The sequence below is a fragment of the Gadus chalcogrammus genome, chromosome 22 (genome assembly GCF_026213295.1).
Source record: "Gadus chalcogrammus isolate NIFS_2021 chromosome 22, NIFS_Gcha_1.0, whole genome shotgun sequence".
NCBI classification, from domain to species: domain Eukaryota; kingdom Metazoa; phylum Chordata; class Actinopteri; order Gadiformes; family Gadidae; genus Gadus; species Gadus chalcogrammus.
In genome coordinates this window covers 15,766,453-15,781,743 of record NC_079433.1, presented here as the reverse complement: position 1 = coordinate 15,781,743, position 15,291 = coordinate 15,766,453, and the positions used below count along the sequence as shown (strand labels likewise).

The following is a 15,291-nucleotide window of genomic DNA, read 5'->3' as shown; positions in this document are numbered from 1 at the left end:
TCATGTGCGTCTCATAGCCCTCTGGGATATAATCAGGAGCACGCCTTCTTTCATTCTCTTGAAGAAAAAACATCAAGGGATTCTTTCGTTCACGCACTGTGGCCATAATTCTTGGGGGAAAACATGTGTTGTTATGATTGTCCTACCATGTTTGACTCATGTTTGATGTGGTCAAACTGCGATTTATTGGGATGCCCATTCTCAAATATCCTAACATGAATCTGAAGCTGTACTGGCCGTCAGCTTTAATGAAGAGATTTTGTGCCAATGTCTCATTCAGGGAGTTGCTGTTGTGTAGGCTAGATACTCATTGCACATACACCATCTACATTTAGTCCAACTATAATACGAGGGGGTTATATACAATATCTGGCAAGGGGTTAGTATTTTCTTCTCTTTTTTTTTGTTCTTGATAACAGTGGGGGTGGGTGCATATTTACATTTTGACACTAGATGGCGATAATGGGATTCAGGTCGGCTAACTGCACCATAGAGGAAGAAGCCCTGGAGCGGAAGAGAAGAACCGCCATCTTCGTGAGGTCCAGAGCGTCAGCACAAAGGTCTTTACTGCAATATTCTCACCTAGATATCCGTAGTTTCAGTAGTATTCCGTTCATGTTTGACTGTATGTGACTGAGCGTTGCGTCCAACCCATATATATATCAGGTACCACGAAAAGCCTAGTGTGGGTCATGTTATTGGTCATTAACAGTGAGCTAAACCCTTGTACCAGCAATAAGATGGAGACCACGACGTAACATGTTGGTCATTACACATTTATGTCGAACCGTCACAAATTAATGGTCAAATTCAAAATATCCAAAAGCTACTCGTTTCTCAAGTGCAAGTTATTTCACTGAAAATGAGCACTTGGCGACCATCGGCCACCCAGACAACCAGTACCAACATGCAGACAACCAGTTGTACCACCATCATGTGTCCTTATCCTGGGTCACTGCAAGTCAGGTCATTTCCTTAAAGGAGACACAGCAACGAAGTACCTTCTGGTTGTGACTTTGATTTTTTTCAGTTGAATGTCTCTTTTTAACTAATAATTAACCTAGCAGCTAATTGTATTGAATCACACTTTGTGTTCTACGATGGATTGCAGATGCCTCGACATTGCTCAGCTGGAGGCTGCAAATCTCGCGATAACCGTGAAACTCGCAAGGCTGGCATTACTTTTCACAAGTAAGAACTATGAAAAATGAAAACTCTTGGATCACATCTGTTATCATTTATGTATCCATAATTTAAAGAACTGCTATTTAATGTGTTCTGTGGATCTCCACAGTTAGGAATGACAATTTAATATGGTCCATAACTTTATTTTTGCTCTGTCTAGATTGCCCAAGGGAGCCAGCCGAAGGAATTTATGGATTACAAATTCACACCGCAAGGGTCTTTGGGACCCCCAAACAGACTTTGTTTACTTCTGCTCAAAACACTTTACTCCAGAAAATTTTGAGCTCACTGGATACAGGTCTGTGATTTTCAGATTATGTCATTTTGAATTGTTATGTCATTATGTCATTTTAAATTGTGCAAAGTTTGAATTGTGAGGAACTATTGCTAAAGCCTCATGAGACCATCCCAGTTTTGCGAGTTCACATTCAGTTTCTCCGGTGGTCTGGCCTCCATTGCCCTCTCCATCCAACTGGCTCATCACGAGATGCACCATGCTGCATTTTCTTGTTCAACTTACCATTAAAAAAAGCAGCTTGCTGCGTCTTTTTCATTTACTCTTACTAGGCAACCACAAGGTCACAGTTTTTAGCCGAGTTGCCTCTTAATTAGTGATTGGAAAAGGGAAAAAATGTGAATAAACGCTTCACTCTCATGGAAAACGCCCCAAGGCTACAGAACATATTCTGCCTATCAGAGGCTAATAATGTTACAAGATAGCAGAAATCTGCATAGACGGCTTTTCTGAGATAACAAAATGTTTCTGCTTTACTTTCAACCAGATTCGGCCAGTTTACTAGCAATACTCTGATTGGCTGAATCTCTGAACAAGTTAATCATATTTGAATATCAGGATGGCCTCATGAGGCTACTATTGCTGGGACATTTAGTCAAATGTATCTGCCGTGGTTATCTTCACAGTGGAATCCGCAGGCTGAGAGAGGATGCCTTCCCTACCGTGTTTGATGCGTCGCTGGGGCCCAAACGCAAAGGGCCCGGCCGCCCTCGGAAGAAGGAAGCGCTTCATCTCAGGTCCATATACTTTGGTTTCTCCATAAAAGTGTGGTCTCGTTTTATTTTTTCTCAAACGTTTCTGAAAATGTTCAAGTAAACGCCTCAATCGTGGTCACGCCTAGCCTATAGTCAAATGCAGATGTTTAATTTTGATGTTTAATATGAACAAAGAGGTTCAGGGACAACAGAGTGTAAATCTACTCCTATAACTATGCAGAGAGGCTTTCTGTAACTGTCCGTTATTTAGCTGTCGTAGCATTGGCTAATGAGGAATAATTCCACATGCCCTGAATCGTTTGTGGTTGTAACGCTAGGAGCTCGATATTCTATATTCCAGACAGAAGCCACCGGTCACAATCAAAGAGGACCGCGTGGAGGCCGAGAACGGGGAGGACATCCGTGACCCCCCACCGTTAAAGCAGGAGAAGGCCGGCCTGTGTGCGGAGGCCGATGTCTTCCACCCGCTGGCCTGTTTGGACGAGGCCTCCTCCGAGGCCCAGCCCGTCTCCTTGACGGACGGCTGTCCCTCTCCTCCGGTCCCCCGAGAGTCTCCGCCCGCCGAGTGCCCCGCCTCCCCGTCCCGCTACATGCGGCGCCTGCCCCCTGCCCCCGGGTTCTACCTGCGGAGGGAGCACAGCTACGCCCAGCTGTGTCCCCTGCTGTGGCGGCGGCGCTGCGAGCGTGCGGTGGACTGCCTGGAGAAGGCCCTGCGGCAGCTGAGCGCCGCGCGGCGCCGGGAGAACCGGCTGCGGAGCGCGCTGTCCCGGCTCCGGGAGAAGCGGCTGCGGCCCGCGGGGCCGGACGACGGGCCGAGGGCCAGGAGGGGCTGGCTGGGCGGCGGGCGGCTGAGGGGGGCCGCCGCCCGGGCCGGGGGCGACGGCGACGGCTCGCTCTGGGCCCAGCCGGAGGAGAGCGAAGGGGAGATGGAGAGCGAGGAGGCCGGGCTTGGGGAGCCCGCCGCGGAGGACGAGGACGTGGGGGAGTACTGCTTCAGCTGCAACAGAGCAGGGGACGGGTGCTGCGACAGAGGTCCGCGCTCTGTTTCCAGGGCTGCAGATAGAAGGGAACTCACTGGTGCGCGGCATGGCGTGGCGAGGTCTCAAGAGGAGGGCTGCACTTGGCTGCCGCTCCTTAAACCCCCCGGAAGTGACGAGGACAGGTTTATAAATGGCGAAGGGAAGGCCCTCATTCATGAACACCAATTGAGTGCTCCAGAGTTGGTGGTGAACACTGATCATGTGCAGCTCATGGTTCTGGAGGCACCGCTCGGAGACGGGTTTAAAACGAGTCATCTACAAAGTGCCTTAAAGCTGCCCCCCTCCCGGAGCCTACTGCAGAGCCAGGCTCAGGCGGGCCTCCAGCGGGTCCTCTTGGGCGAGGAGTCGCTGCATGGCTCCCAGGGCCCTGATCCGCGCCCGGCTCTGGCAGACTTCGGTGCCATGGTGGGTCAAGCCAAGGGTGCAGCGCTTTACAAGGAGCCCTGCCAGCAAGTGTTTTTTGTGCAGGAGAGCACAGAGGGACAGCTGTTGCTCGTGCCCGCCACCACCCAGGACAGATTAAAAGGTGTGGACAGCACTGATGATGGGGCTGGAAATATGCAAACTATACTGGAGCCACACCTGACCTTCCAGACGGATTTAGGGCTGGTTCCAGAAGACATACCGAACAGAGGCTTGGAGCCGTCCAATGGGAATGTTCTGGGTACAGTCGTGAGAGAAGATGTGAGGGAAAAACTAAAGGAACATTTGGAAGGTTTTCAGCTACAGCTCAGTACTGAGTACATCACTTGAAGAAACGTGGCATTTTCAGTTTCATATGGAGCCCATTATTTTTTTGTTTACTATATGATAAATGATAGGATATATGTATATATTTATGTATATATGGAATATTTAATGAATGTTTGAGTGTTTCTGAGATGTTTGCAAATAATTGACCTAATAAACCTGAAATTAATGCCAAAATCAATGTTATGTTTCATGCTACACCAATTATAAAGTAAATGGAAATTTTTGGCAAAAATGGGTTTGCTTCTGGTTCTGATCGATTATGGCACGAAAGTGTTGAGATTGAATCCCCAGTGACCCCTGCGGTGTTGCTCATGGTAGGAAGAGTCTAGGCAGTCATCTGGAGAAGGGTTGAGTTCATGGTTAATAACATCAATAGGGAACCTGCATTCAAGCTCTTCAGAAAAGGAGCATGATTTGAGGACCATGGATTTTTTTAGATGTTACGTTATGTTCCAGGAATACGGTACCAGCATAAAGGAACCGGGTTCGAGCCTGCGTTTCCACAGCCTCCCTCTAGTCCTTTTCAGCAAGGTTTCTCACCCCATCCTCTGGATGCATTTAATTGAATTGGTCCCATTGAACTAAAGGGTCTGCTAAAATGAATTGCTCAATAGCAGACTAAACAGGATATGTTATATATTGTTATCCTTTGTGATTGCATTTAATAATTTATTTAAATGATAATACAATTTTATATTTAAAGTACAAATAAAACGCCTTCAATATGAATTGCAAATACTGTTGATATACGTTTGGATTGTTCTGAAAACTACTCTTCGGACAACTACGATGTGACCAACCGTCCAATCATCCACCAGGACACGTGCTGCAGGCATGGCTGCAGGTCAGTCGGGGTTTGACGTCAGAGGGACGCCCCGTGGGGCTCCCTCCCACCTGTCCTCCCGAAGGTCCGCCCTCCATGCATGTCCACCGTGTATAGGCCTCCCTGCTGCTCCGGGTTGCAGGCATTCGGGTCGACATGGTGGTCAGAGAGTGTCAGCGTCCCGGTACCAAGAGGAGTAGAGCCATGGAGGGGCTTCAGAGGAGCAGAACTATGGAGGGGACTTCTCCGAGGAGCAGATCGGAGGGGCCTCCTCAGAGAGTCGACGCGAACATCGCCCTGATTGGAGCAGAAGACGTAGGGAAATCTGGTAAGTTAAAACATGCATGCCTTCTTCAACCAAATTAACTAAAAGTGTTTAAACGACTCATGAACATCGTCACTAAGCCATGTGTGTTTCCATCCTCAGCGCTCACCGTGCGGTTCTTAACCAGAAGATTTATCGGAGAATATGGAGACATCGGTACGTTCCGCTTCAGTAGGCCTACATTCACTATTTCATAACTGATTCTAAATCAACTATCTTAACTCACCTTCAATGTGAAATCCTTCATACAGAGTCGATACACAGTCACTGCGACATGATCGATGGACGAGAGATCTGTTTCAACATCTGGGACTCCGTCTGTCCTCAGGTGAGTCTCGAGGATCCCGCCTCCAAAAGGACCACTTATAGACGTTCCCAAATCAAAGTCACTAGTTACATGTCCGACCACATCTTTCTTTATTGTAGAATGAGGGCATTGCCGATCACAACATCACCAAACAGCTCCAGTGGGCGGACGGCTTCATCCTGGTCTACAGCATCTGCGATCGCTCCAGCTTCTCCGTGGTGGAGCAGCAGGTGCGGCGTCTCAGAGGACAGGCCCGGACCAGGGGGGGTCCCGGCGCAACGCCCCCCATCATCATCGTGGGAAACAAGCGGGACCTGCGGCACCGCCGCACGGTGTCCAGCGAGGAGGGCCGGCTCCTGGCCCTCACGGCCGACTGCGGCTTCTTCGAGATCTCCGCCGCGGAGAACTACCACGGCGTGCTGCTGGCCTTCCACGGCCTGCTGGAACTGATCCGGGAGACCAGGGCCCTAAAGAAGGGTCCTGCGGGCATCAAGGGCATCGTGAGGAGCGTGTCTGCGGTGTTTGGGAGGAGACGGAACGACGCGAAAGACGCGCAAGACTGAGCTGGGTTCCGATTCAATATGACCGGACAATTGGAGGCCGTGGGGATCCCGAAATGTAAAAAGTGAGAATAAAAGATGGAACTATTCCGCCAGCGAAGAAACTATGAGGAGTTTACGCCAACCCGGTGTTGCCGTTGTTCATAACACCTGCTGATCCCGTGGGCCCTGACTTGTAAATATCGACCATCTTCCAAACCCTCATCATCAATCATCAAAACCCTTCCAAAAGAAAGACTATTTAAACTCCTATCCCTGAACGACTTCTCAACATGTTAAGACACATCATGAAATGAACATTTATCCTATGACAATGTTTAAACAATGTTCGGATTTTATAAGAAACAATTTTTTCATTATATTTTTTGTAAAAACCAAACATACAAAATGTGAATCTGTCAAATGTTTGTTTATTTATTTGTTGAAAGTTTGACCCAGTCCTGTTCAAATACAAATCAAGGATTACAATGCATGTTTTTGCTCTGAAAGTATTTGAACATTAAAAGATTATTCAAGCCAGCCATATAGCCTGCATACCTTTACTAACTCGTTGTTCACATTTGGAGAGTGGCCATGCAAAGCCCTCATGTGCACAACAATACCACCTTGTATTTGACTATGTGAGCTGAAAGCTGGCCCTCCGTGCAGCAGTCAGGATGAACGCCCATTCATTCATTTCCCCACTGTAGCACAGGTGCATGGAAATCTCCAACAGCTGTATCAATTGGAGCTGTTCAGCTCACTGTTTGGTTTGAGCAGCTATGCCGCAAGGATCCTGCCAGGCCTTCAGGCTGCAGAACGTACCATACAAGAAGAGGGGTTCTAATTATCTCCTTGCCTTACCTCTGATAACACTTAACCAGGGGCGTCCTGGACAGACAGCCTCCGTTGGGCATTTCTCTTTTGTATTTTCTTAAATGGTCAACCCTGAACCGTACCAGATAACACTCAAGTCTTGTGGCAGTATAGCTTTCCACTCCTGGTTGAACTGCAACAGGCCCACTCCCAGAAGGGTCATCAGAGGACAGGACACAGGCGCTCAGAACACATATGAGTCTGCGACACCCTGGTTGGTCCTCCGATGACCCCCTCGGTGACAACTGACTCCAACTGGGAGCAAACTGGTCCCACTGGGAGCAGGTTGATTCCATCCTATTCAAAGTTTAATTACCACCATGGCTTTTATCTTTGTACATCTGCTGAAGCAAGACAATATAACATAACAGTAGAAGAAAACAGCATTCAATAGGAGCCAACTCTGCAAAACTCATTTAACTACAGCAGATAATACCGTAGAAAAGTCAATGAGAAAGCTGCATTTTTGGCAAACACATGCAGCCATTGAAGAGTTATTATCACCAATACTCTCCAGCGTTTTCAAAAAATTTCAACAAAATTGTCAAAGGGTTGGTTAGGAATATTTAGCAAGAACTGCAGGGCAAAGGTTGACTGAGTTCTGGACCCCAAGCAGAGAAGCTAATTATTAAACTCTGTATTTACCACACAATAGAAAGCTGAAAGTGTGACCTAATTATATTGACAATGTTGGTGGTGTAGTAGGTCTGATTATATGAACCATGTTGGTGGAGGGTGTAGGAGTATGTATGTATGTATGGATGTATGTATGTATGTATGTATGTATGTATGTATGTATGGATGGATGGATGGATGGATGGATGGATGGATGGATGGATGGATGGATGGATGGATGGATGGATGGATGGATGGATGGATGGATGGATGGATGGATGGATGCATGCATGCATGCATGCATGCATGCATACATACATACATACATACATACATACATACATGTATGTATGTATGTATGTATGTATGTATGTATGTTAAAGAAATATGCTCAATTTAAGTTTTTGGAAAATAAATCACATCAACTATGGGTTAAAGATTACTCTATCAAGGCAAAACATAAATGTAATCTCTAGCGTATGAAATGATATGACACATAATATGTGTAAACATTGTTTATAGAACACAGTGAATGTACTCCTATTTTGATGACTTCAGTGCTTTAATAATTCACTATACAGTGATTCACATTGTGTGACAATTGTGTGATCTATCCATCTGTCTCTGTCTCTGTCTCTGTCTCTGCTCTCTCTCTCTCTCTCTCTCTCTCTCTCTCTCTCTCTCTCTCTCTCTCTCTCTCTCTCTCTCTATCTCACCCCCCTCTCTCTCTCTCTCTCTCTCTCTCTCTCTCTCTCTCTCTCTCTCTCTCTCTCTCTCCTCTCTCTCTCTCTCTCTCTCTCTCTCTATCTCTCTCTCCTCTCTCTCTCTCTCTCTCTCTCTCTCTCTCTCTCTCTCCCCTCTCTCTCTCTCTCTCTCTCTCTCTCTCTCTCTCTCTCTCTCTCTCTCTCTCTCTCTCTCCTCTCTCTCTCTCTCTATATATATATATATTTATTTATATCTATATAAAGATATATGTATATCTATATTGCCCCTATCTGTCTTTTTATCTGTGTATGATGTATGTCTCTTTCATTCATTCTTTCTCTCTTCTTTCCGCAGGCCATTAGCCAAAATAAAACCCTTTTGGAGTACAGTCCTGTAGTGTTTTCTTTAAGAATGACTGCTTGTCCGCTATGATTAACTTGTCGACAAATCGACCCCCTGGAGAGCTACAGGTTCTTACAGAGTTACACATTAGACAGCTGGTTAGTGATACAAACACAACGAGGACCCCACCGGCAGGTGGAAACATTCAAGCAATGTGAGACCGAAACCATGTAGGACCGACAGCATTGTGAGACAGACATCATGTAAGACACAAACCATGTAGTACAGACAGCATGTGAAAGAGACACCATGTAGGACAGACACCTTGTAGGACAGACAGAATGTAGGACAGACACCTTCTAGGACAGATGGCATGTGAGACAGACACCATGTAGGACAGACACCATGTAGGACAGAGTGCATGTGAGACAGACAGCATGTAAGACAGACATCATGTGAGACAGCCATCATGTGAGACAGCCATCATGTGAGACAGACAGCATGTAAGACAGACATCATGTGAGACAGCCATCATGTGAGACAGACAGCATGTAAGACAGACATCATGTGAGACAGGCAGCATGTAAGACAGACATCATGTGAGACAGACAGCATGTAAGACAGACATCATGTGAGACAGCCATCATGTGAGACAGACATCATGTGAGACAGACATCATGTGAGACAGGCAGCATGTAAGACAGACATCATGTGAGACAGACATCATGTGAGACAGACATCATGTGAGACAGGCAACATGTAAGACAGACATCATGTGAGACAGGCAGCATGTAAGACAGCCATCATGTGAGACAGCCATCATGCAAGACAGACACCTTGTCAGACACATCAGGATTGCAACACTGTAAACAACGCACTGGTCTCTGAGGTCACCAGGGCTCTAAGGGGGCAGAGATTCCTGGCGTTCCAGCACACATCTCGCAATCTGGCACCCGGCATTCCAGGCATAGCAGCCCCCCCCCCCCCCCCCCCCACCCCCCCCCCCCCCCCCCCCCCCCCCCACCCCCCCCCCCCCCCCCCCCCGCCGGAGAACACGGAGGCAGTATAGGTGGAGCACCTGCGCTCCATACTGGCAGGGCGAGCTGGGCTTCCATCAACACCTGCCTCTTGTCCGAGAGAGGTGCACCTCCCCTGACCGTCGGCTGTTCTCCCCGTACGCTGGAGCTACAAGTGGAGCTACTTCATTATTTCATTCAACAACTTGGAACCTGTGACCACCTGTCAACGAAGCTCTCGGTTGAATCAGGACAGAAGCTAAAATCTTTCCTTAGTCATTTGTTATACTGTCAGGCGTCATTCCTTTTTTTATTTTCCATATAGATAAACCATCAACCACATAGATAGTGTGTTTTTCCAGGAGTCTGACTGCTTGGGGGAAAAAACTGTTGGTCATCCTCTGGGTTTTGGCCCTTAGGCTTTGGTACCGCCTCCCTGACGGCAGTAGCTCAAACTGTTTCTGGTTGGGGTGGCTGGGGTCCCCAATGATTCAGAGGGCCTTCCTCACACACCGGGCCTTGTAGGTTTCCTGGATGGAGGGAAGCTCACATCCGCTGATCCCCTCAGCTGTCCGCACTACCCTTTGCAGCATTTTGCGGTCGATAGCAACCAGCATAGCAACCATAGAATACCACCCTACACACTCAGGAGATTAATTATATTTAAATTATTATGACCATGGAGCCTGCATGGGTTTACATTTCGTTCTGTGTAGCATGGAAAAATCGGAGAAACACTCCCATTCAGAATGCATTGGTTTACATTTCGGTTAACCAATGCACGGTTATTTATATTTGTTTATTTATATTCAGCTTTTATATTCAGTTTTTGAGAAGTTGCTTCAAAAATGCAAAATTGTCTGCAATAATCCAAAATCCAATGGAAAAACCTGTTGGCTTGTCGTCAAGGGAACCCAGGGCGACGCTCACTTCCGGGTTGGCCAACATACGTCATCCCACTCTATACTGTAAAAACACATGTTGAAGTTGAATGATAATGCATGAATTTATTCTTTATTCTGCCATAGTATTTATTTAAGGGGGGGGAGGGTCCAGATCTGTTGCGGAGCATTTCAGCACCTCGGGCAAAAGCGCTGGGTTGCCAGGTCCTGCAAAAAACGTCCTGCCCACATACCGTTCAAAATCAACCCAAAATGTCCTAGAAGCAGCCCAAATTCAAAAATATTCCATTTTGGCCAACGTTTTGAAAGTAATAATATTTGAGGGAATTTTTGTTGTTGTTGTTGTTTTAGCAGCGAAATGCGTGTGTGTGTGTGTGTGTGTGTGTGTGTGTGTGTGTGTGTGTGTGTGTGTGTGTGTGTGTGTGTGTGTGTGTGTGTGTGTGTGTGTGTGTGTGTGTGTGTGTGTGTGTGCGCGCGCGTGTGTGTGTGTGTGTGTGTATAACACGCTATTTTATGTTGAAATGCAACCCAGTCGCCAAGAAAAAACGTCAGCGGTGTACGTTTCCATGAACACTGGATACGTAGCATTTCAACGTAAAAAATAGCGTGTTATACCTACAGTATCCACGTGTGCCGCTGTGGAGGCGGGTTTCGGGGTTTGGATTTCACAGCTTTCGCGGCAAATTGTGGACACGATTGTTTAGGGGGGGGGGGGGATACTGTTGTTGACCGGGGAGGGGGGGGAGACACGTTTGTTGAGGGGGGACGACGACACACGATTGTAGGGGGGGGGGGGGGCGACACGTTTGTTGAGGAGGGGGGAGACACGTTTGTAGGGGGGGGGGGGGCACGCTCGACAACGAGAGTTGGTTTTTATTGAACGCTCGACAACGAGAGTTGGTTTTTATTGAACGCTCGACAACGAGAGTTGGTTTTTATTGAACGAGACTTCAACACGGAACAGCTGCGCGAAACGATGGTCACGTCACTCTCGGTGACGGTGTCGACAATAATGAACACACCAATTCCCAGAATCCCCCGCGGCTCCGGAACACGGCGTAGCTTATATTAATCTTTATTATCTGAATGGGAAATGCAATATTTTAGGACAGATACACCATTAAACGCGTTTCTAATGACATTTCTAGCGAGAAATGTACATTTTCCTTACATAATCTTCAGTCAGTGAATGTGTATGATCTTTATTAATCTTTATTATCTGAATGGGAAATGCAATATTTTAGGACCGATTCACCGTTAAACGTGTTTCTAATAACATTTCTAGCGAGAAATATACTTTTTAATTGCTTAATCTTCAGTCAGTGATTGTGTCTGATCTTTAGTTTTATAGTTATTAGGATTTGATCGGCTCGCTCGCATGTTTCAACGACGTCAGGTTGCTTTCGCTAAACTAGCAGCTCACGTGCTTCCTGCGTTTGTGTTATTAAACTGTTACTTTATGTAACTTTTAATGATATCATCTTGTTAGAAACACGTATATCTGAGAGCCAACCCAGTCGCCAAAAGCATACCTACGTTGACAGTGTATGTTTCGTGAACACTGGATTACGTCGCATTTCAACATAAAATAGCGTGTTATACACACACACACACGCACGCACATGCACAGACACACACACACAAGCACACACAAGCACACACACGCACGCACAGACACACAGACACAGACACACACACACACACACACACACGCACACACGCACACGGTGCATTTCGCTGCTAAAACAACAACAACAAAAAAATATTCCCTCAAATATTATTACTTTCAAAACGTTGGCCAAAATGGCCAATAATATCATTTTTTTTTGGGATGCTTCTAGGACATTTTGGGTGGATTTTGAACGGTATGTGGGGGGCACGTTTTTTGCAGGACCTGGCAACCCTGCGCTGTTGCCCGAGATCTGGATCCACCCCGGCGTGGTGCCGTCTCCTTTTGACCTTTTGACCCCAGACTTCTGGGGGAATAGCTGAATCAATTCATTAGTCAATCAGAAGCATGTAAATATCTTCCCGGTGTTGTAAGAGGACGAACAAGGTGTCCTTCAACATCTACGCTTCCAGGCGATTGCAACGGTGCCACACATGAGCATATTCGAACATTTTTAATGGTAGAAATTAGCTGTCGAAATTGGAGGCCTTAATCTATACTGAGCAGCTATTGATTTGCTTCCCGATAAAGATTTGTCACAAATGACATGTTATTTAGCATCTACACGTTGAGCTGAGTCCAATGACACCAAGAACGACACTCTAGCTAATGGTAACATGTATTTTACATGGTACACCTAGGTCCCGAGGGCAGGCCCCCCCTTCCTGCCCTCGGGGTCCGACCGGGCCAAGTTTCGGTGCGGAGGTCCCAGTTAGGCCCTAGAATAAGGTATTAAAATTTCAGGGCGGTAGGACCTTCCTATCTCAAAAACTGTTTTTCCACCACATTCTGAACCATTAGGTCTTGCAGGCTACACTTCTGAGGGGCTTTGTCCAAATGACACTCCATTTGGGAAAACTTTTTTTCTCTAAGGGCTAGAACTCCAAATCTCGGATATGTCGTAAACGGGGCCCCGGGAAATGTGTGTAAACATTTTAGCATCCCTAGCTATCTCGAAAAGGTCGGCAAAGGGGCGTGACCTCCAACAGTACAGTAAATGTACATAAGACAGAGGTTAGTTTCTAGTCCCCATTTTTTGTGGGATGGAGGTGTACATTTGTGGCTAAAGGTGTGTAGACACAGCTGGCCTGTGGCCACGTTTTTGAAGTCGGGGGTCAAAAGGTCAAAAGGAGCCGGCACCACGCCGCTTATGAGATAACAAAAAGTTAATGTGTGTTTCTCTCATAACTTTTTGTCATTATTAAAGAGAGGCCTGATTCTCAGATATGCATGTTGGATGGCTAGGGTGTTGGTCTGGGAAGAACTTCAGGCCAAAATTTTGCAAGCGAGCCGCTGGGTGCAGGTGCAACGAGATGGAGCACTTGCTGAGCCTGGACTTTCATAATCTTCGCTCTGTGAATGTGAAGGATGTTTGGTCGGATGTTACGACGAAGAATCATAATGTGAATGGGAATATTCTATAAATCTCTTGATATCATCTTTCGTCTCAACACTTCTGCTGCAGCCACTTAAAGTCTCATTCCGAGAACCTTAAAATATGAATCAATCCATTAGAAGTATGAAAATATGTTCCCGGTGGTGCAACAGAGCAAACAAGGTGTCCTTTGACATCTACGTTTCGAGACGATTGCAACAGTGCCACACATGATCATATTTGAATATGTTTCGGGGTAGTAATTAGCTGTCGATTTTGGAGGCCTTTATCAATAATGACCAGCTATAGATTTGCTTCCCGATGGAGATTTTTGACAAATTACATGTTAATTAGCATCTACACGTTAAGCTGAGTCCAATGAGATCAAGCTCGGCCTCTTGCTACACCGAGATCATGTCCTAGACCTAGGTGTACCATGTAAAATACATGTTACCATTAGCTAGAGTGTCGTTCTTGGTGTCATTGGACTCAGCTCAACGTGTAGATGCTAAATAACATGTCATTTGTGACAAATCTTTATCGGGAAGCAAATCAATAGCTGCTCAGTATTGATTAAGGCCTCCAATTTCGACAGCTAATTACTACCATTAAACATGTTCGAATATGCTCATGTGTGGCACCGTTGCAATCGCCTGGAAGCGTAGATGTTGAAGGACACCTTGTTCGTCCTCTTACCCCACCGGAAAGATATTTACATGCTTCTGATTGACTAATGAATTGATTCAGCTATTCCCCCAGAAGTCTGGGGTCAAAAGGTCAAAAGGAGACAGCACCACGCCGGGGTGGAGCCAGATCTCGGGCAACAGCGCAGGGTTGCCAGGTCCTGCAAAAAACGTGCCCCCCACATACCGTTCAAAATCCACCCAAAATGTCCTAGAAGCATCCCAAAAAAAATATATATTATTGGCCATTTTGGCCAACGTTTTGAAAGTAATAATATTTGAGGGAATATTTTTTTGTTGTTGTTTTAGCAGCGAAATGCACCGTGTGCGTGTGTGTGTGTGTGTGTGTGTGTGTGTGTGTGTGTGTCTGTGTCTGTGTCTGTGTCTGTGTCTGTGTCTGTGTCTGTGTGTCTGTGCGTGCGTGTGTGTGCTTGTGTGTGTGTGTGTCTGTGAATGTGCGTGCGTGTGTGTGTGTGTGTATAACACGCTATTTTATGTTGAAATGCGACGTAATCCAGTGTTCACGAAACGTACACTGTCAACGTAGGTATGTTTTTGGCGACTGGGTTGGCTCTCAGATATACGTGTTTCTAACAAGATGATATCATTAAAAGTTACATAAAGTAACAGTTTAATAACACAAACGCAGGAAGCACGTGAGCTGCTAGTTTAGGAAAGCAACCTGACGTCGTTGAAACATGCGAGCGAGCCGATCAACTCCTAATAACTATAAAACTAAAGATCAGACACAATCACTGACTGAAGATTATGCAATTAAAAAGTATATTTCTCGCTAGAAATGTTATTAGAAACACGTTTAACGGTGAATCGGTCCTAAAATATTGCATTTCCCATTCAGATAATAAAGATTAATAAAGATCATACACATTCACTGACTGAAGATTATGTAAGGAAAATGTACATTTCTCGCTAGAAATGTCATTAGAAACGCGTTTAATGGTGTATCTGTCCTAAAATATTGCATTTCCCATTCAGATAATGAAGATTAATATAAACTACGCCGTGTTCCGGAGCCGCGGGGGATTCTGGGAATTGGGGTTCTCAGTTGACAAATGGGGCTTTTGTTAACTTGTTTTGTTGTTAGGATTACAGTTTTTTCCTATC

General features: G+C 46.1%; 2 protein-coding genes across 3 annotated transcripts; both read left to right on the top strand.

Moving 5' to 3' along the window:
• Positions 1-230: 230 nt before the first annotated feature.
• On the top strand, positions 231-4,315 carry thap7 (THAP domain containing 7). 2 transcript variants are annotated; one of them, XM_056582808.1, is made up of 5 exons: positions 231-560; positions 1,112-1,191; positions 1,346-1,483; positions 2,107-2,217; positions 2,537-4,315. In XM_056582808.1, exons 2-5 carry the CDS (start codon positions 1,112-1,114, stop codon positions 3,987-3,989), a joined length of 1,782 nt encoding a protein of 593 aa, XP_056438783.1. In that variant the 5' UTR covers positions 231-560; the 3' UTR covers positions 3,990-4,315. The 2 variants fall into 2 exon arrangements, with proteins under 2 accessions (XP_056438783.1, XP_056438784.1); XM_056582809.1 differs by having other exon boundaries at positions 231-1,007.
• Positions 4,316-4,838: 523 nt separating this feature from the next.
• Positions 4,839-6,516, top strand: zgc:64022 (Ras-related and estrogen-regulated growth inhibitor-like protein). The gene is made up of 4 exons (XM_056583114.1): positions 4,839-5,140; positions 5,240-5,293; positions 5,389-5,465; positions 5,564-6,516. The coding sequence occupies exons 1-4, from the start codon at positions 4,969-4,971 to the stop codon at positions 6,005-6,007; spliced, it is 747 nt and encodes a 248-aa protein (XP_056439089.1). The 5' UTR covers positions 4,839-4,968; the 3' UTR covers positions 6,008-6,516.
• Positions 6,517-15,291: the final 8,775 nt, after the last annotated feature.